The 20,648-nt window shown below is 56.9% G+C and overlaps 1 protein-coding gene across 5 annotated transcripts; it reads left to right on the top strand.

Annotated features, from left to right (window-relative positions):
• The first annotated feature begins 7,441 nt into the window (after nt 1-7,441).
• Nucleotides 7,442-19,237, top strand: AMPD2 (adenosine monophosphate deaminase 2). 5 transcript variants are annotated; one of them, XM_041749817.1, is made up of 18 exons: nt 7,442-7,901; nt 12,846-12,976; nt 13,209-13,339; nt 13,809-13,877; nt 13,975-14,086; nt 14,324-14,510; nt 14,749-14,890; nt 15,020-15,109; nt 15,332-15,461; nt 15,605-15,799; nt 15,892-16,023; nt 16,154-16,317; nt 16,567-16,693; nt 16,794-16,957; nt 17,201-17,321; nt 17,591-17,764; nt 17,991-18,101; nt 18,231-19,237. In XM_041749817.1, the coding sequence occupies exons 1-18, from the start codon at nt 7,892-7,894 to the stop codon at nt 18,438-18,440; spliced, it is 2,400 nt and encodes a 799-aa protein (XP_041605751.1). In that variant the 5' UTR covers nt 7,442-7,891; the 3' UTR covers nt 18,441-19,237. The 5 variants fall into 5 exon arrangements, 4 of the variants coding, with proteins under 4 accessions (XP_041605751.1, XP_041605749.1, XP_041605750.1 ...); XM_041749815.1 differs by lacking the exon at nt 7,442-7,901 and adding an exon at nt 7,908-8,838; XM_041749818.1 differs by lacking the exon at nt 7,442-7,901 and adding an exon at nt 8,696-11,583.
• The last annotated feature ends 1,411 nt before the right edge of the window (nt 19,238-20,648 follow it).

Genomic DNA, 20,648 nt, shown 5'->3' with positions numbered 1-20,648 from the left:
AGACATAAATGCAGGAAGCTCTGACAATCCTGAGATTCCAGATTTTAGGGTCTTGGTTTCAAGGGCTTCAAGGTATCAGAGCACCCTCTCCATCATACCAGGCTGGTTCTGGCAAAGGCGGTTTTGTTAAAGGTGGTGCCCTACCTGGAAAGATTATAAATGTTTCCTCCAGTGACTGCTGCACCAGGAAGCTCTTATCAACCTTTTCTCTTGGCTCATCTCTTTGTATGTGCTTCTTCTGTTAATAGCACTTATAACTTCATACTGTACTTTGCTTTACAAATGGGTTTCCCCCAGGCTGAATTCCCCCCCCCCCACCCCCCACCCCCCCGTGGGTCTGGGACCCAATCTGATTAATCTTTGAATGCTTCAGACCTTGTGGTTTGTTAGTGAACTATCAGTAAAGGTTTGGTGACTAAATGAAGGAAAAGGGGTGTACAGAGAATGGGGCTGCGTCCCCTTAACCCACTAAAGCCACCAAAAGGCCCAATTTCAGTTGGTGAGTGAACTTCTGCTGGCATTTAGAGTGGGGATCTATGTTGCCTCATATAACAAATGCTTCCTTGGGAACTTGGACTCTGGCTTTGCAAACGTCGGGATGGCCCTCCCTCTGGTCCTCATCCCAGCTGCCCCTTCCTGGGGAGAAATGCTAGAGTGCAGTCCAGCAGTTGCTTCTCAGACCTATCGAAGACTCTCTCCATTGGTCGTATTTCTCTATACCAGTTATTTCAGTTTAATTAAATGAGTTGCTGGTGGAGCCTCCTCAGAAGAAGACATTTCAGAACTTTGCTACCCAAAATGTGACACAAAATGGTCTTGGCCCAGCACAGATCAACTAGGAACTTCTTAGAAATGCAGGATCTTAGGCCTTAACCTAGACCTTCTGATTCAGAACCTGTGTTGTAACAGGATTGCAGGTGACTCTACGGATGTTAAAATTTGCAAAGTGCTTCTCTAGAAAGTAGAGGGAACTGTTTTTTACTCAAACCCGCCTAATTGTGAGGATCACCTGAGATGCTGATTTCTGTGTGTCATAAAATCTTCAATATCACTGATTGGAAGATCACTCAGATTTCAAAGATACTAAGATACCCTGTATATTTTTAAAGAGGTGTGTTTTAGGGCAGCCCGGGTGGCTCAGCGGTTTAGTGCCGCCTGCAGCCCAGGGCGTGATCCTGGAGACCCAGGATGGAGTCCCATGTTGGGCTCCCTGCAGGGAGCCTGCTTCTCCCTCCACTTCTCTCTCTCTCTCTCTCTGTCTGTCTCTCATGAATAAATAAATAAAAATCTTAAAAAAAAATAATAAGGAGGTGTGTTTTAGAAATACCATGTTCCGGTAATGGTGCTAATTTCAGAGACTGAGAAGCTATTTTAAGCCAATATAGGTGATTATCATCATGTGGCAAGTTTGAAAAAAAAAAAAAGTCTTGAATAGTGGTTCTCAACTTTTGGTGTAACTTGGAATTTACGTAGGGAGCTTTAAAAAGCCTACTGATCTAATTGGTCTGGAATATAGTCTGGACATGAAGATATCCAAATTTCCCCAGGTGATTCTAATGTGTATCCAAAGACTTGAGGATTTAACTTGAGTTCGAAGGGTTTAATGTGCTCCTTTCCTTTTAGAGTGGAAATGTGCTGCAGTGGCCCATATACACTCGGAGAAAGGGGGCAGTAGCACCTGGATCTCCTACCTTCCAGGTGGCCTGAGCCACTGCTGAGCATCTTCTTCCTTCCACCACCTTTCAGTTGCATATCTGAGTATCTGGCTGAGAAGCTCTGGGCTTAGAGCCCAGCCTCTCAGGGCTGATGGAGAAATAGGTAGCCACCAAGGTGCCTTCCATAGTGATCATGTTTTTCCCAATCAGAACTTGGCAAGTGCTTCTCGACTTAAGAGGAAACAGGAGAGTGTCTTTGAAATTGTGACTGTCTTGGAATCTTCGCTATAAAGTTTGAGTAATCATACCTCCCCAGCCCTGCCCTAGCCTACCCACAATATTGGTAGCCTACACGCAGGCCAGAGCTATGCCGAAGCTGCCTCTGTTCAGAGCAGGGGACTGCCAGGAACTGCTAGACAAGTTATGTGGCTCCTCTCAGTTCATTCTCTAACTTCAAGGTAAGTACTCTGTCCCCAGTTTACAGACCAGATAACTGAGACTTGAGGGTTCAGAAATTTGTTCGAGGTCATGTAGTATAATAAGCAGACAAGTCAGGTGATCTTTCTCTCACCTGGACATAAGCAGCCAGTAAAGAATACTTGGACAAAAAAAGTCAAATGCATGAAATGCAAATTGCTAACAGTAGCCCTTGCATTGTTAAAGGAACCACTTACTTGTTCCACACACGGGGAAAATGTTCAAGCTGTTCCTTTTTTTTTTTTTTTAAGATTTTGTTTATTCATGAGAGACACAGAATGAGAGGTGGGGGGCAGAGACATAGGCAGAGGGAGAAGCAGGCTCCATGCAGGGAGCCCGATGCGGGACTCGATGCGGAACTCGATCCCAGGACTCCAGGATCATGCCCTGGGCCGAAGGCAGGCGCTAAACCGCTAAGCCACCCAGGGATCCCAAGCTGTTCCTTTTTCAGCCACCACCTCTGCAAACTTCAGGGCTGCTTCTACTTGTTTCCTAGTTTGCTGGGCTCCCCCTCCCACTACTAAAGCTGAGTAAGGGAGCTCCTGACCCTCGCCTGGCCCCTAAGTGTGCTGACCCATCTTGACACCAGTGACCTCTTGCCTTCCATCTTCAACTCCTGTGCTTTTCCTGAGCTGTTGTACCTTTTTACTGCATTTGAGTTCCTGGTGGAATAGGGAAGGCATGTAGGTCCTGTTCCCATTTAGCAGCTCAGAAAGATGATCCTCACACTAAGAAACAGGTTAGTATCAGAATCAGCTAGAGCTCAGGAATCCTGATAGCCAAATCAGTTTGACAGAAGACTCACCATTTCCCAACAAATTTGGTCCTGCCTGCCTAGCTGAGGGGAGATCTCAGGATCTGTTCTCCCCTCAGGGCTGAAGACTGTGGGTAACGCCTTATGCCTCATCCCAGCTGCAGTGGGGGTGAAATGAATGAGGAACTGCCTTCAGGACCTTCCAGTCCAAAGGAAGAGGAGTGGCAAATTCACAGAGAACGTTTAATTAAAGGAACACTGTGCTGGAGAATTCTGAGCTGTTTAGAACCTAACCTCCACCCCTGGTAGAAAAGACAATTACACACACATTTAACTGTCAGACTGAAAAATTCTGTAGAAGAAAGGAGGGAGCGACTAAAATGAACAGACTTTCAACAGAGAAGCAGAACAACGATAGAAACGGGGGTAAGGCATTTTGGGGAAAGCCCAAGAGAAGGCGTGGAGGCCCGACGTGCAAACTGTGCTCAGGGAAGACAGAAACGGGATGCAAGCCGAGCCCCGGGGAGAGGACAGCAAAGGCATTGAGGCTAAGCCAGCCAGGGCCTCGGTGGCGGCATGGCTAAAACCATTTGAAGACATAAGTACAGGTGGATACAGCTGCGTGTGACTAGACAGTTGGCGGATAGGTCGGGGGTGACGGGGCGGCTGCTTGGAAGAGCTGAGGCACGGGAGCTGGGCAGTGTGGTTCCAGAAGGATCTAGGCATAGGGGATGCTTTGGGAAACTTGTGGCCGAGGATCTGGGTGAGGCTGCCGGCCTTCCCTCCCCAGTCCGGTGTGGGCAGAGTAGTCTGGCCCTGGGCGGGGGGGGGGCTGACCTCAGCGTGGGCTGCAGGCCAGAGGCTAATAGAAGCAAGCGTTCTTCAGAGAATTAAGGAACACACTTGACTGGGGCCCTGGGGTTCAGGGAGGGCCATTTAAGGAACCATCTGATGAATATGGTAGGAGGAGAGGAAGCTGTGTTTAAGAGCTAGGGAAGATCCCAGAGGCTCAAAGAAAACATTAAGAACCCAACATGAAAGACGCTGGAGGCCAAGGGGGATGACTCACTCCTTCATTTCCCAAACTGTTCTACTAGACAGTGAACCCCACTGAGATTTTTTTGCTGGTGTTGTGTAGGTGGGGAGATCGATGCGTAGCTGTTGTAATCAGGACACACTTCCTAGCAGGGAGGGCGTACCAAGTGGCCTGAAATAGGGGAGGGTTACTGGGTGGAGGGTGTGTTGCAGATGGGACTAGGGAGGAGCTTGAAGGGACTTGTGAACCGGTTTGCCTGGGTAAGGTGGAGGGCAGGGATTGCCACCTATGGGCTGGTTAGGTAGGTAGGTCTGAATCGGGGGAATCCTAATGAGACTTGGCTCAGTGCTTAAATACCACCCCTTAAAACTATGTCAAAATTTGCATTTTGTCAGACGCAGATGACATTCTACATGGTTACCTACTGCCTGATTTTTAATTTTCTTTTATTCATTGTTAAGAGCCCAATGGCTTCAAAATTCCTAAAGATCCCAAGACTGATTTAATTTGGGGTTAAGACCTAGGAGAGTCTGTTGGGGGTGGAGGGTGGAGCCTATTACAGATATGTTTTTTTTTCTATTCTCTTGATTATAAAAGTAATGGATATGATTGTAGGCAATTTTTTAAATGCAGATAAGTATAAAGAAGGAAATAAATATAATTCCCAATTCTGGGCCACCTGGGTGGCTCAGTGGGTTAAGTGGCTGCCTTCAGCTCAGGTCATGATCCCAGGGTCCTGGGATTGAGCCCCACATCAGGCTTCCTGCACAATGAGCGGCCTGCTTCTCCCTCTCCACGTTTGTGGTCTCTCGAGTGTGTGTGCGTGCTCTCTCTCTCTCTCTCCAATAAATAAATAAAATCTTTAGAAAAAATAATTCTCAGGCAGCCCCGGTGGTGAAGCGGTTTAGCGCCGCCTGCAGCCCAGGGCGTGATCCTGGAGGCTCTGGATCGAGTCCCATGTGGGGCTCTCCATATGATGCCTGCTTCTCCCTCTGCCTGTGTCTCTGCCTCTCTCCCTCGGTCTCTATGAATAAATAAATAAAAATCTTTAAAAAAAAAAAATAAGGGACGCCTGGGTGGCTCAGCGGTTAAGCTTCTGCCTTCAGCCTAGGGTGTGATCCTGTAGACCCAGGTTCAAGTCCCACATCAGGCTTCCTGCATGGAGCCTGCTTCTCCCTCTGCCTATGTCTCTGCCTCTCTTTCTGTGTGTCTCTCATGAATGAATAAATAAATAAATAAAATCTTTTTAAAAAAATAAAAAAATAATTCTCAATTCTACCATCCACAGATAATCATTTGTAAACTTTTTGGTGTGTTTGTTTTCTATGCATGTATGTCACATATTTAGGCCCATACTGTATGTACAGATTTTTACATTCATTTTTTTAAACCCAACTTTACATTGTAAACATTTCCACCTCATGAAATTCTCCAAGAACAATTTTTAATGGTTGTATTTCATTGCATGCATATGACAAAATTTAAACATCCTCCTATTGTTGGACCTTTATGTCTCCAGCCTTTCTATGTGATAAACATTGCAGTAATGAACAAATTTGTGCATATTTTTCTGGCAGCTCTTTTTAGCAGAACAGTTTCCTGAAAGTGGAATTACAGGATCAAATAATAAGAACTTTTTAAAGACTCTTGATTAGTTATGAAGCAAATGGCTTTCAGAAAGATTATGTTGCTGTTGGTGTCCAACAGTAGTGTGTGTATGTGTCCCATCTCACTGCACTCTTGCCTGCATTAGGATTTTTTTCCCTTTAATCTTTGCTAATTTGATGGGTAAACATGGTCTCTGACTGGTTTTATTGCTTCTTTGTGAGGTGAACTCCTCCACCCCCATGTGTATGGAGGCCATGGTTTTTTGAGTTTGCCCAGAGCTGAGGAACAGCAGGCAGAGATCAATAGAGGTGACACCAGATACGCATGGATAATTGGGTTCAGGGTCCAGAATCCAGCTTGGGGAAAGGTGGGGGAGGCAGAGTTTGGGGAGGAGTCTGGCTCTGGGGGTGGTGAGAACTGGGAGGAACTGGACAAACAGCATTAGTACAACTGGGTGTGGGGGACAAAAGGCTCCCACAAGGTGGAGGAATAGAAAAAAGATTAATTGCTGTTAATACACTTAATTATGTTCAGGGAAGTCTTAGGGCTCCCCTGCAAGTTCCCTTTAGGTAGGATTCACTGTCACCTGGAAATGGGAGTGCTGCCTGGGTGGGGTGTCTGCAGTCTCCCCAAACAGCCCAGCTCCACTTCTTTAGAAGTGCTAGGATGATCATCACCATGGGAGGCTGTCAGCAGGGAACCAAGGCCAAGATCATAGCAAGAATAAGACACAGATATTAACTGAGTAGTAACTACAGGCCGGGCACTGTTCTAAGCACTTACATTTAAATTTTTATTTAAATTTGATTAACATATAATGTGTTACTGGTTTCAGAGGCATATAATCATCAGTCTTATATAACACCCAGTGCTCATTATAGTCAGGCCTCCTTAAAGCCCATCACACAGTTACCCCAATCACCCCACACCCCCTCCCCTCCAGCAGCCCTCAGTTTGTTTCCTCTGATTAAGAGTCTCTTATCTCTTATCGTTTGTCTCCCTCTCTGATTTCATCTTCTTTTATTTTTTCCTCTCTTCCCCATGATCCTGCTTTATTTATTAAATTACACATGAGTGCGATCATATGATAATTATCTTTCTCTGGTTGACTTATTTTGCTTAGCATGATATCCTCTAGTTCCAGCCACTTCATTGCAAATGGGCAAGATTTCTTTCTTTCTTTCTTTTTTTTTTTTGCTGAGTAATATTCCATTGTGTATATATATGTATCACATGTTCTTTATCCATTCATCTGTTGATGGAGATCTGGGCTCTTTCCATAGTTAGCTATTGAGAACATTGCTGCTATAAACATTGGGGTGCAGGTGCCCCTTCGGATCACTACATTTGTATCATTGGGGTAAATACCCAGTAAGCACTAAACTTACATGAACTCATTTGTCTTAACGAACACCATACAAAGCAGGGTCTCTTACAGTCATTTTCCAGAAGAGATAGAGCACAGAGTCCAGTTAACTTTCCCAAGTCCATCACAAAGTAGGCGGAGTACGGAATTGAACCCAGGCATTCTGGGTATAGAGTCTAAGCTTTTAACCAATAAATACAGAAGTAAATGCGGGAAGGGGAGCCAGAATTGCAGGGCACACCCTGCTTATCAGCTCCCGCCGGAAGAAAACAGGAACTAGAGTGAGAATGCCAGGGTAGGATTTCTAAAGGTGAATGAATCTTGCGACAATTCTAGTTCTTTCATTGCTCACCGACTTTGTGCCAGGCACGGAGCAAAGGTGCTTGACACTTCACATTCACAGTGACTCCCAGGAGCGCGATTGCCCCACCCAGGTAGCTGATGAGGAAGCTGACGCCCAGGACTGGCTCCGACCCGCGGGGCCAACCGCGGAGGGGCGACCGCCCACGTGGCGCGGGGAAGCGGAACGCGGCAGGGGCGGGGCCTTCGGGGGGCGGGGCCTTCGGGGGCGGGGCCTGCCCAGTGGGGGCGGGGCTGCCGAGCGGCGAGGCCCGGGGCGGCGGGAGGCTCGGGGCGCCGGGAGCCCGCGGTGGGGTCGCACCTGTTGCGTGCCTCCCCCAGGGCCCCGCAGCGGCTGTCCGACCCTGAACACCCGGAGCGTGCGGCGAAGCCCAGACGAGTTCCGGGTCCTGCTCTCTGCGGAGCACGTGGGCTGCTCGCCTCTGAGCACAGAGCGGGGGGGTCGGGGGTCTTCGAGGCCGGGTGGGCCCGGGTCTGCGTCCCGCCTCCGGGCAATCTGGGGAGACCCTCTTAGGCCATCCATCTCGGCGCCAGGGCAGGGGTCCTCTGAGCGACCTGGCCGGGGTCTGGGTCCCGGGCCCGCCCCGCTCCCCGGCGACCGCGGAGCCCCGGGGCAGCCTCCCGACCCGGGCAGCATGGCCTCAGGTGAGTGTCCGCGCGCGTGCGTCGGGGGAGGGTCTCAGGCTCCGGGAAGTGCCGGGTGGGGGTCTCCGCACGGCCTGCGGGCCTGGGGAAGGCGGCCGCCCCCTCCCGGGCGGGCCTGGGAGAGCCGAGCCCGAGCGCCGAGACACGGGCGAGTCGCTGTCGCCGGGGTCCGTTTCCAAGCGCCCCAGGAGCCCCTGCCCCTGGCCTCCCTGCCCTCCTGGAGGCGAGCTTCTGCCGGCCAGTGGAATTTCCCAAGACAGGCTCCTCCCTACGGGGCCGGGGCTCTCCCTTCTCCCCCTCCCGCGGAGCTGGACCAGCCCTGGGGCCCGGAGGCTGGCGGAGCGAGGGGGCCGGTGCCCCCGAGGGCCTGGCTTCCCGGGCCCGCCGCTCCGAGCGGTGCGTTCCGAGCTTGGGGCGCGCGCTGGCCTCCCGTTTATGGTCTTCCTTCTCCCAGGCCGGCCGGACCAGCTAGCTGGACTCGGACCCCGGGGCGCCAGGGCCTGGCGAGGGGCAAGGGCCCCGGAGGGCTCAGGGCGGTGCTGGGCGCCGGCCCGCCCCTCCCGGTTTGCTCCTCTCCACCCCGCCTCCCCCGCCCGCCTGCCGGCAGCCGCGGCGCGCCGGGCTCTGCGGAGCCGAGGGAGGGCGCAGGGAGGCGACGGAGGCCCCCTCCCGAGGTTGCCTAGACAACCTCAGGAATCGTGGCCAGGGCCTCTTCCGCCTGCGGGGCTTCTGCTTCCTGCACCGGTCGGCCCGCTGGGGGCGGGGCGGAGGAAGGGGTTGGATGTGGCAGGGCCAGGCCCCGCTCGTGCGCCTCCGAGTGCCCCCGCCGTCCCCGCGGCGCGAGCCATGGCATCCAACCCACCCGGCCCCGGCAGCCCCAAGGCCAAATATCCCTTTAAGAAGCTGGCCAGCGTGCAGGCCGCCTCTGCAGTGCCAGGTGAGTGCTGCCCAGCCCCAGGCACCGGTCTCCCCCCACGGCTGGCCCCGGGCCGCTGGTCCTGACGGAGGGGCCGCCCCTGTCCTGCACCCTGCCTGGGGCACCCTGCCTGGGGCGGCGCCCCTCCTAGTCCTCTGCCCGGGACAGCTGGCTAGGGAGGTGCTGTGGACACGGAGGTACAGTGTGAGGTGACAGGTTCAGTGTCTCGGCTGCTGGCCTCTGAGAGGAATGAGCGCAGGTGTGGGTGCCGCAAGAGGTGTGTTTGCACACGTGTCAGCGTGTGGATGTGCTAAGACTGCATGTGGAGCGTGTGTGAATGGAGAGGGAGATGTGTGGGACTGACTGGCTCGTGGGCTGGTCACACTGCTGGCGGCTGTGTCTTTGCCCAGCAGGCTCAGGCGTCCTCCTGTGCTTCGTTCTTCCTAGGACCCCAGATCTCCAATCCCCTTCTTGGGGTAGGGTGGGGGTCTGCTGTTAGGGCACACTCGCCGCTGCCAGGCATCCAGGGGCTGGGGGCTCAACTGTATCCATCATCTGCTGTTTGGCTATTCATGGTTTTGCTTGTGGGCTTCCTCAGTACAGGGTGTCCTTGGGCCAGGCCTGCTTTAGGGGCTCAGGCCAGGCCGCCTGCCTGTGTGTGCTCCTGCACCCTTCGGTTTGGCTCCCACTCTGGGAGGCATGTCTGCACCATTTGGAGCAGGCAGCATGGTGGGGCTGTGTCCATCCCCCTGAGGGCCTGGTGGGTGCCGGAGTGTGTGCTTGCTGATGGCCAGCTACCTGCTGTCTGCTGTCCCCAGGCCTTGTGGCTAAGGAAGGACCGCCCCCATTCTGGTGACCAGGTCAAGCCAGTGTCTTCTCCCCCTCTCCTCAGCAGCTGTCTATACTATAGCCGGATCCTCCTCCTCCTGTATTTTCTTCTGCTGTTGAAAATACTGACCAGAGGTCAGTACTGTCCTGAGGGTCTGTTTTTTGTGCCAAGTCTGAGCCCTCCAGAATGTGTCCCCTGGGGCTAGGTCTGTACATCTTTGGGTGGTCACCTAGTGAGAGCATCTGAGACTTATGGGTCAAAGCCTTGGGCACGTCCCTGCCTCTCTCCTGAGGTGGTCCTGGCAGTGGGTGAGGGGGGCTCCTGGGGAGAGGGTAGATGGGGTGGCAAGACCTTGGTTGGTGGGAGCAGTCCCCCCTGGCTCCTGTGTGTGTGTGTGTGTGTGTGTGTGTGTGTGTGTGTGTGTGTTGCAGTGGCATAGATTCTGGGGAAGGGAGCAGCAGGCAGGAAGCTGGGTGTTCTAGGCCTGGCCTCAGGGAGTGTGGAGACTACTGCCTATCTACTACTACTACTATCACCTCTAGTGAAACCCGGCAGCCCTTTGCAGGGGCCTGGAGGAATGGCTCCGGCTGCTGGAACCTGTCCAGGTCACCCCAGCGTTTCTGTGATCTTGGGTCACTCTGCTAAGAGAGGAGGTTGAAAATAGGACCCTCAATTCAACTCCTGCTGACCTGACCGAGACCAGCCATGGAAGTCTGTGGGCCCCCAGGGGTCTAGAAGCAGCCAGGAGTTGTGTAGGGTCAAGGTTCTTGGGCAGGTGAGGACCTTGGGCCCTGGCTTATACCCTGGGTGTGGAGTAGGTGCCCATCTTTCTTTTCTCTTCCTGCTCTGCCCTCTTCTGAGTATGAGATAGGGTCACCCTCCTCCCCCCATCTCTGCCTGTGTCAAGTTCTCTTTCCTGCCCTTCACTGCTGGCTTGTGCTGGCCCGCACGGGGCACAGAACCTCCCATCCTCCCTCGTAGGTGGCACTATAGGTGGTAAGTGTTTGGAGGGTCTCAGGAGTTCACAATCCCAGAATATGGTGTTTCACGGACCACTTGGAGACCGTATCTCCATTAGCCTTACGGCAGTTTGTGACTAGGCAGGGCAGGACCTGCTTATCACCCTACTCTAGACAGGACTCAAAGCCTCCGGGAGGCAGGAACCCGTTAGTAGGTGGGTATAGAGTCCGACTCAGACTCAAGTCCTCCAAATTCTAGTCCCTTATCTCCCACACTTCTCCTCCTGGACAGTTTGTTCCTGGCGATAGGCTTAGAAAGGAGGTTGGAGGCCTGGGGAGCCGTGAGTCAGCCCCCATGGGCAGCAGAGGAGCTCAGCAACTGGTCTCTATCTGGACCGACTCACTTCCCTCACTGCCAGCCAACTTCTCGCCCTGGAAGATGCTTTGTCTGTCCCAGGGGACCCTGTAGTCTGAGCCCCAGGGGACAGTGGTGAGCAAAACAAGGCCCCTGGGCAGGGGAAGCTGGCCTGGAAGTGTTGTGCACACACAGGAGGGCTGCTCACCCCCTCCTTCCCCGCCATCCTTTGGCCATCCTGGCCCTACCCACTCACCAGTCCCCAGGGTAGTGCTTTTGGAGGAGGCCTGACCCCCCCCAACCAGACTGCCCTGGCCTTATTGGCCTACCCTGCTCCACCCCCTTGGGGGCTCCACTCTGGTACTGGAGAGGTTAAGGCCCTGTTCCCTTCTGAGATTCCTTTCATTTCCCAACTCTGATACTCCTTGCCTTGATTTCTGGCTCCCCTGGGTTTCCCTAGCCCCCTGCTCACTGCCATCCTAGGGTCTCCCCTGCATGCAGCTGCACTTGGTACAGCCCGTGCCGGCCCCTGAGCTGTCCTGGGGGACTGGCTACAGCTTCACTCAGCAAACCGGAGGGCAGGGGGCCCTGGGCTGCTGGCTGGGGCCGCCCGAACTCTGCAGGTAGGATCCAGGCAGGCACTAGGGAGAGTGGGTGGGGGGAGCTGGGTCCTGGATCCTAGATTCAGGGCAGGCCCCTCCTCCTCCCTTTGTCCAGCTTTGTAACCCAACTGGGGGGGGGGGGGTCGTGAAGTGAGCCCACAGACTTTAAGGTGCACGCCACCTGGGCAGAGCCTCCAGTCCCGGCCCTGAGACCCAGCGGAGAGGGGAAAGGAGGGTGCTGGAAGGGAGTACCTTCAGAGCAGTCTGGGAGAGCCCAGTTGGGTGTGGAGAGCTTCCTAGCCGGGAGGGTGGGGCTGGAGCCCAGGGAGGGTCTGCGGTGGCTTGGGAGCTCAGGACCGGCCGAGACTAGCACCCTCACCCGCTCGGCCTTTATTGCCAGCCTCCTGGTCGTGCCGCTGAGGAGTGCCGCCCTCCTTGTGGGGACGCCCTGGCTTCGAAACTGCCTGCCTTCCCCGGGCCCTCCCTGGGGCCTCCGGCCCAGATCCTGGGGCCTCTGAGTGGCGCAGACTGTTTGTGGCAGCTCCCTTCGGAGGGGCAGCCAGCAGTGGGAGGGGCAGGCTGGGGCCAGGCCGCATGTTGGCAGCCCTGGGGTCCTGGGGGAGAGGCACGCCCCTGGGGAGGAGGTCGCCGTCCTGCTGCCAGGCAGGTCCTGCACTTCCTCTCCTCCTCTGCCCCAGGGGGCTGGCACGCAGCTCAGAGCTGAGTGGCAGCCAGTGTAGGTCTCTGCAGGTCTGGGATGTCGGGCACAGGCCTTGGGTTTCTGAGAGGAGGCTTGCTGGGGCCAGAAGCAGGTCTAATCCTGGCCGGCCAGCCTGCCTGCCCTGGAAGCTGTGGCCTGGGCATTGCTGGCATAGCCACCAGGTCCTTAGTGAGCACCAGGGGGGGGTTGTGCGCGGGTGTGTGCGCACACCCGAACACGTACACATGGGTCTGCCTGTAGGAGGTCTCCTGCTCACTGAGGCAGCGCCCCTAGTCCAGGATTCAGATTCTTACTTCTGGAGTGAGCAAATCCACTGGCCCTCGAGGCTGACTCAGGACCCCCAGTCCTGAGCCTGCAGGGGGTGCGGGGCCCCTTGCCAGTGAGGGTGAGGTCCTTTGGGAGCCACGTGCAGGCTCACTCCTCAGCCTCCGAGGAGGGACTGCCCACTCTCTAGGCCCTGGCCTCTGTCTGGGACAGGCCTGGGGCACGCAGGGGCACAGGGCTCCCAGTGCACACAGGCCCTGCCCTCTACCCTTTGACCCTGGCATCGCTGTCTCCACAGAGGCTCGGGGTGGGCTGGGGGCCCCTCCGCTGCAGTCTGCCCGGTCCCTGCCAGGCCCTGCCCCCTGCCTCAAGCACTTCCCACTCGACCTACGCACGTCAATGGATGGCAAATGCAAGGAGATCGCTGAGGTATCGCCTGACACCTCACCCTGTGTCCCTCCACTGCTGTCCCCATGCCCTGTCTCTGCTCCCCACACCCCTCCATCTCAGCCGTCCCCTTACTTCACGCTTGGCTGTGCCCTCATCCCTAGCCTTTCCCAGGTACCTCCGGCTCCTGCTGCCCTCACCCCATCCCTAGACTCCGTGAGGGAGGGCCTGGCGGCAGAGTGCCTGGCACACTGACCCTTCCTTCTTCCCCCAGGAGCTGTTCAGCCGCTCCCTGGCTGAGAGCGAGCTCCGCAGCGCCCCGTACGAGTTCCCTGAGGAGAGCCCCATTGAGCAGCTGGAGGAGCGGAGGCAGCGCCTGGAGAGGCAGATCAGCCAGGATGTCAAGTAAGGCCCCAGCCCCCGAGTCCACAGGCAGCCGTGGGACGGAGGGGGCACAGCCAGACGGCTGCGGGGTGGGTAGGAGGCACAGGACAGTGCCCAGTGCCTGTCTCTGTCTGGGCGCTTTGAGAGCTGTGTCTCTGTCCCTGTCCCATCCTGCCCCCCCTCCTTTGGGTAGCATAGAACAGTTGTGTGAAGTGCAGGCTTTGGAGTCAGGCTGTTGAGTTCCAGTTCTGTCTTCTACCCACCAGTGTGGCCTAAAACATGTCACTCACCTTGGGATGTGCTTTTTCATCTCTAAGGTAGAGCAAGAGATCACCCACAGTGTTGGGTGGGTGCAGGGTTCTGTGGCCCCATGCAGCCACGAGGACCAACATGTGACCAACATGTGCTCAGCAGCCAGCATGGTGCAGGGCCCCGAGAATAGGGGCCATCCCTTGTCACCTGACTGACATCTTGCCCCTCTCAATTCTAGGCTGGAGCCAGACATCCTGCTTCGGGCCAAGCAAGATTTCCTGAAGACAGACAGTGACTCAGACCTCCAGTGAGGAGGGCGGAGGGGCACGGAGGGGGGTGGGGGGTGGGTTGGGGCCTGTCCTGCTGCTGGCTCCAGCCCCCTCCCTTGGACTGTCCCCTTGTAGGCTCTACAAGGAGAAGGGCGAGGGGCAAGGCGACCGGGGCCTACGAGAAAGAGACGTGGTGCTAGAGCGAGAATTTCAGCGGGTCACCATCTCTGGCGAGGAGAAGTGTGGGGTCAGTGTGGGCCTTGGGTCTCCACCACCCCTTGACTCCACGGTGTACCAGTGGGCTCCCCTAGCCTGGGAATGGGGTGCAGCTAGAGGAGGCATTTCTCTTTCCAAAAACTGGAGGGGCATAGGGTCTGGCTGGGAACTGGTTGATACACGGTTTCTAGGGTCAGGCTTTGGGGGAAGAAGTGAGCCTGATCTGGGGCTGAGACCAAGGAAAGCAGCCCCGTGTCCTTGTCTCCAGGTGCCGTTCACCGACCTGCTGGACGCAGCCAAGAGTGTGGTGCGGGCGCTCTTCATCCGGGAGAAGTACATGGCCCTGTCGCTGCAGAGCTTCTGCCCCACGACCCGCCGGTACCTGCAGCAGCTGGCTGAGAAGCCCCTGGAGACGCGGACCTACGAGCAGGGCCCCGACACCCCTGTGTCCGCTGGTGGGACCCCCCATCCTTGCCCTACTCCAAGTACCCTGCTGTCCCAGACTCCCTGAGCTTTGGTGCCCAGGAGCCTCCACCGTGCCCGCGGCTTCCCACCCAGGCTTATTCCCGCCTCTCTCGGCACATGGTGGGTGGAAGCAGGGGCAGGAGCTCCCACCCTCCGTGGGGCCTCTGGGCCAGGCAACAGGTGGCCTGGAAGATCCCTGGCCCTGACTCCACCCTCCCCATCCTGCAGATGCCCCGGTGCACCCCCCTGCGCTGGAGCAGCACCCATACGAGTACTGTGAGCCAAGCACCATGCCCGGGGACCTGGGCTTGGGTCTGCGCATGGTGCAGGGCGTGGTGCATGTCTACACCCGCAGGGAAGCCGATGAGCAGTAAGCGGGTGTGGGGAGTACCCTAGCTTGGGAGGGTGTGTGGAGGGGAGCTGTGTGGGGGCTGCACTGGCTCAGCAGGGTCCGTGGGACGTGACTTGCTCTCCTCACCGAGCTCTGCTTACCTACCAGTTGCTCAGAGGTGGAGCTGCCATACCCTGACCTGCAGGAATTCGTGGCAGATGTCAATGTGTTGATGGCCCTGATAATCAATGGCCCCATGTGAGTCCCGCCTGTCCCAGACACTTGGCTTCCTGGCCCGTCCAGCCCCAGCCCTGCCGCAGACACCTCCTACCACCTTCATGGTCACCAAGTCCTAGACTTCCCCTCCATCTGTTGCCTCAGTGTACCCCTCTCCTGCCTCCCTCTGCTTTGCTACCCAGACCCTCCCAAGGCGTGTCTGTGTGGCCCAGAGTCCCGCCCCCTTGTTTTCTCCCTGCCCAGAAAGTCCTTCTGCTACCGCCGGCTACAGTACCTGAGCTCCAAATTCCAGATGCACGTGCTGCTCAACGAGATGAAGGAGCTGGCTGCCCAGAAGAAGGTGCCACACCGAGATTTCTACAACATCCGGAAGGTGGGTCCTCCCTCCTGCATCCGGCCCTGCGCCCCTGCCTGGCCTCTCTTGTGGAAGGTTCCTCTCTTGTCCCACTGCCCGAGCCCTGGACCCTCCCAGTCTCCAGGGAACCCAGCAGCACCGCCCACCCTGTTCTGCCCCAGGTGGACACACACATCCATGCCTCGTCCTGCATGAACCAGAAGCACCTGCTGCGCTTCATCAAACGGGCAATGAAGCGACACCTGGAGGAGATCGTGCATGTGGAGCAGGGCCGCGAGCAGACGCTGCGGGAGGTGTTCGAGAGCATGAATCTCACTGCTTATGACCTGAGTGTGGACACGCTGGACATGCACGCGGTCTGTCCTGGTGGCACAGGGGAGGGGCCGAGGGGCTGGGTCATTGGGTGTACCGGGGGCAGGGGTGACCTGGGCTTGTCTGTCTTCCCCAGGACAGGAACACCTTCCATCGTTTTGACAAGTTCAATGCCAAATACAACCCCATTGGGGAGTCTGTCCTCCGAGAGATCTTCATCAAGACTGACAACAGGGTTTCTGGAAAGTACTTTGCTCACATTATCAAGGTGAGGGGGAGTGACTGCCCAGGCCCGCATGCAGGGGAAGCGTGAGCCGTGAGCAGCCCTCCCCCTGGCCACACGGGAGCCTGGTGTCGTGGCTGGGTGGGTGTGACATCACCCCCTGTGTGTCTTTCAGGAGGTGATGTCAGATTTGGAGGAGAGCAAATACCAGAATGCGGAGCTGCGGCTCTCCATCTACGGGCGCTCCAGGGATGAGTGGGACAAGCTGGCCTGCTGGGCCGTGAAGCACCGAGTACACTCTCCCAATGTGCGCTGGCTCGTGCAAGTGCCACGCCTCTTGTGAGTGTCCCTTGGAGCGGGGGTGCCCGTGGGGGGAGAATTCGAGGGGAGAGCCCCACCTTCTGCCTACCTGGGGTGGCGGATCCTCCCTGGTCCCAGCCAAGCCCTCCGAGTAGACGAGAACCTCCTGGTTCCACGTGTGGAACCTGCCCAGCCTGGCCCACCCAGTGTCCAATGCCCTCCGTGATTTCGGGCCAAGCTCCCACGCCGACTGACCCGTACATACTATGTGCACACATCTTGCTGCAGCGACGTGTACCGCACCAAGGGCCAGCTGGCCAACTTCCAGGAGATGCTGGAGAACATCTTCCTGCCACTGTTTGAGGCCACCGTGCACCCTGCCAGCCACCCAGAGCTGCACCTCTTCTTGGAACACGTGAGGGGGGCTAGCACCAGGCCAGGGGGGGCAGGGGGAAGGGGTGGCCTGCCTCAGGCGCAGCCACAGCTCTGGGCCTGACCCCAGGGACCTGTGCCAGGTGGATGGCTTTGACAGCGTGGATGATGAGTCTAAGCCCGAGAATCACGTCTTCAACCTGGAGAGCCCTCTCCCCGAGGCTTGGGTGGAGGAGGACAACCCACCCTACGCCTACTACCTATACTACACCTTTGCCAACATGGCCATGCTGAACCACCTGCGCAGGTGCCTGTTCCATCAGTGTGATGTCTCTACCCACCTTGCCCTGGGGGCCCCAGAGCCCTGACCCACCTCTTGCCCCCCAGTCCCTGACCCAGCAAGTTCTTTCTGTGCCCTCGGGGCTCCACAGCTCACCCCCTCACAGCCAAGAGTCCATTCCTGGCCCTTTGTCCCAGGTCTGCACAATCACTGGGGGTGGGGGGCTGAGAAGCCCCTGCACGGTTGCTGAGGCCATCTTTATGCCCCCAGGCAGAGGGGCTTCCACACGTTTGTACTGAGGCCGCACTGTGGGGAAGCAGGGCCCATCCACCACCTGGTGTCAGCCTTCATGCTGGCGGAGAACATTTCTCACGGGCTGCTTCTGCGCAAGGTCAGGGTCTGCACCCACAGCTTCCCCTCCCGATCGCTCACCTTCCTCTCAACCCTTTGAGCCTCTTGTGCAACTTATCTTCTCCTCCCCAAACCTCCAGTTTGGGTCCCGCCACACGCCAGCCTCAACCCTGAGGCCTCAGCTTGATTTTGGCTGTACATGAGCCCAGACTCCCTGCCCACCCCCTGCAGCCTGTGCCCTCCAGAACCAGGTGTCCTCCCCAGCCTTGAGGCTGCCTGACAGGCCCTCCCCTACTGTTGTCCACACAGGCCCCGGTCCTGCAGTACCTGTATTACCTGGCCCAGATTGGTATCGCTATGTCTCCGCTCAGCAACAACAGCCTCTTCCTCAGCTACCACCGGAACCCACTACCTGAGTACCTGTCACGTGGTCTCATGGTCTCGCTGTCCACGGATGATCCCCTGCAGTTCCACTTCACCAAGGTCAGAATCCAGAGGGTGGCCAGGTCCGCGGTGGTTCTGGGACTCAAAGGCCACACTGGCACCTGGGTCACGCGTGACTGGTGCTGCCCCCTGCTGGTGGAGGGCAGCAGTCTTGTGGCAAATCCCATGGTGGAGGGGGCAGCGGGGAGGCATGGGTACCAGGATGCGAGGTGGGGACTGGGTGGCAGGTCCGCGTGCACTGTCTGAGGGAACCTGGCCTGTGCAGGAACCACTGATGGAGGAGTATAGCATTGCCACCCAGGTGTGGAAGCTCAGCTCCTGCGACATGTGTGAGCTGGCACGCAACAGTGTGCTCATGAGCGGCTTCTCCCACAAGGTACTGCACCCACCTGCCTGTAGCCTGGTGCCCGCCTTCCCCTTTGCATCGGGGGGGGGGTCCTAGGGGTGCCGGCCCTGGCCCCTCAAAGCTAGTGGCAGCCCTGCCTGATACCCGTGCTCACTGCAGGTGAAGAGCCACTGGCTGGGACCCAACTATACCAAGGAGGGCCCCGAGGGCAATGACATCCGCCGTACCAACGTGCCGGACATCCGTGTGGGCTACCGCTACGAGACTCTGTGCCAGGAGCTGGCGCTCATCACACAGGCTGTCCAGAGTGAGATGCTGGAGACCATCCCAGAGGAGGCCGGGGTCACCACCAGCCCGGGGCCTCAGTGAGGCCGGCCCACCGTGTCCCCTGCCTCTCGGCACCTTGACCATGTTTTAGCCTCCGGCCCCTCCCACCCTGTTGTGTCTGCATGTGTCCTTTCTACTTTGTTCTGTCCTGCACGTCTCCGACCTGTTTCTGTTCCCATGCCACCTCAGTGAAAATGGTGCCCCGAATCTGCCCTGCCCTGGTCTTGGTTCGGCTACTCGATGGCCTCCGGTCTGCTGGCTGCCACGCCGGTGGCCCTGTCCCAGGAACCTCCAAAGTCTGGCTGTCCTGTGGGCGTCAGTGTGTCTGCAGGGGCTAGGGATGGTTGAGGGGGGCTGGCCCCTCTAGCCTTTGGGGTCCCGCCTGGGCAGATGTTGTCTTGTGTGTGTGTGGCTGAGGAGCAGACGGGCCGGGGGGTCTCTACAGCTCCTTCAGCGGCTCTGCAGTGAGCACAGCTGGGCGCAGAGCCCTGGCTCCCTCGACTCGGGCCATGGAGGTGCCAGACCCCCGCCTCGACCAAGTCACTGCCTAGCAGACCCCCTGTCCCTTCTCTGGTCCACATGCTCCTCTGGTGTTAGCTCCCTGTGCCTCTGTGGGAGGGGCGGCTGCTCTGTGTTGTGTCCAGGGCCGCTGCAGCTGGGGCGTCTGAAGCTGCCAGCAGCCCTGAGGGCGATATCCCCACTCTGGTCCCGAGGTTTGACCAGACCTGAGTCCACCTGGTCCCCTGTGTTGTGTTCTGGTCAGAGGCCTTTGCTGTGAAATGCAGTGTTTCATACGATCCCATCTTTCCTAGTGCATGAGAAATAAAGATTATTTAAGTAATGAGGCAGGTGGGATCTCTGTCGGGAGAGAGGGAGCCATTGGCAGCTGGGGTGGCTGAGGGTGGATCTAGGAGCGATGTGGACAGAGGCAGAGCCGCTCTAAGGGGGTCACGGGGCTTGGCTGAGGAGTGTGCACGCAGGAGACTCATTCAGGAAGCTGGGAGGGTGGAGAGGCCCACGGGGGATGCGTCTGCTGCCCCAGGCCCTCTGAAGTGGACACTTGGTCCCCGGTCTGGGGTACACGGCCGTCAGACCCACGTGTCGGCTAGCATCCACTTCCGCCTCCTGCTTCCTCACTGCCAGCCTCGGGATTGCTGGGTAAACGTGGGAGTCTGCCCTCACAAGCAGACCTGAGGCCAGTGGTTCTCAAACTTGGGACATCAGGCTTTTCTGGGGAACTTGTTTAAGATGCCATTTCCGGGTCCTCCCCTCAGAGGTTCTGACGGAGGCGGAAGGTGTGGTGTGGACACCCGCAAGTTCCACCTGCACGCTCTCTTACGAGGGTTGGAGCAACCCTGTGCCTTTGGAATCCAGGCTTCAGCAGCTTAGCTTTGCTTCGTGTTTGATGCACGGTCTCCGACCACCTCCTTGGGCCTAGAGGTTGCTGGGGTGTGTTGCCCGAGTAAAGGAGAAGAGTGGAATGTGCTCTGTGCTGTCTGTGGTCCGGGGTTGGTGACAGAAGCCTGTGGATGCTGCTGCAGCTGCTGAGTGGGGAGGTAGGTGGGCTGGCGCTTCACCAGCTGTTAGCCCTGGAACAGCAGGAGCGTGAGGAATTGAGGGCCTGGTGAGGCAGCAGGAGGCAGGCTTCGTCCCCTCCTGTGCGCTGGCCTCTCCCGGGCACAGCGCCTCTGCGTCTCACCGGGCACCTCTGGGCAGTTCTCCCGAGGGCCGCTGGCCACCAGGCTCACTCCTGGCCAAGACCAGGGGTCCGTCGGCCTCCAGAAGGCATCACGTACTAATTCGTTCCAGTCGTGGATAGATGCTAAAACCAAACCCGAGAGCAGAACGCTAAGCCAGAGATTGTGCCACCCTGGCTGGTTTCTGGTTGGGGAAACAGGCCCGGGAGGTCTGAGTGGCAGGCCGTGGGTCGGAGGCCACGAGCTTCTGGTCCAGGGCCCCCAGCCCCGCCTGGGCCTCGAGTGTCCAACCATCCATTCCACGTTCTCTGTATGTTCTCGGGTGTGCTGAGGCCTAGTGTTCCCAATTTGAAGAGTTTCTTCACAACCTCTCAATCTTTTTAAAAAACGCTTCTGGATTTTTAGTTTCTCCGAAATTTTTCTTTTAAGCATTTACTGAGAGCAAATAATTTCAAAACCACAAGGCCATAATAGTTTTCTCTGAAAAGAAAATAGTTTTTCTTTGGAGAAATTTGGAGACTAGAGAAAAATGGGAAGAGGGGGAAAAAAAAGC

The sequence above is a fragment of the Vulpes lagopus genome, chromosome 3 (assembly GCF_018345385.1).
Source record: "Vulpes lagopus strain Blue_001 chromosome 3, ASM1834538v1, whole genome shotgun sequence".
NCBI lineage: Eukaryota > Metazoa > Chordata > Mammalia > Carnivora > Canidae > Vulpes > Vulpes lagopus.
Note: the sequence above shows the minus strand (reverse complement) of the source record. Positions and strands in the feature narration are given on the sequence as shown.

What these genes read in the sequence shown, in the direction of transcription:
- AMPD2 (XM_041749815.1), top strand. Translation starts at nt 8,337, where the DNA reads ATGGTCTTCCTTCTCCCAGGCCGGCCGGACCAGCTAGCTGGACTCGGA. An exon ending in ATTTCTACAACATCCGGAAG is followed by an intron (nt 15,462 to 15,604) that starts GTGGGTCCTCCC and finishes GTTCTGCCCCAG; the next exon opens with GTGGACACACACATCCATGC. An exon ending in TGCACCTCTTCTTGGAACAC is followed by an intron (nt 16,694 to 16,793) that starts GTGAGGGGGGCT and finishes GACCTGTGCCAG; the next exon opens with GTGGATGGCTTTGACAGCGT.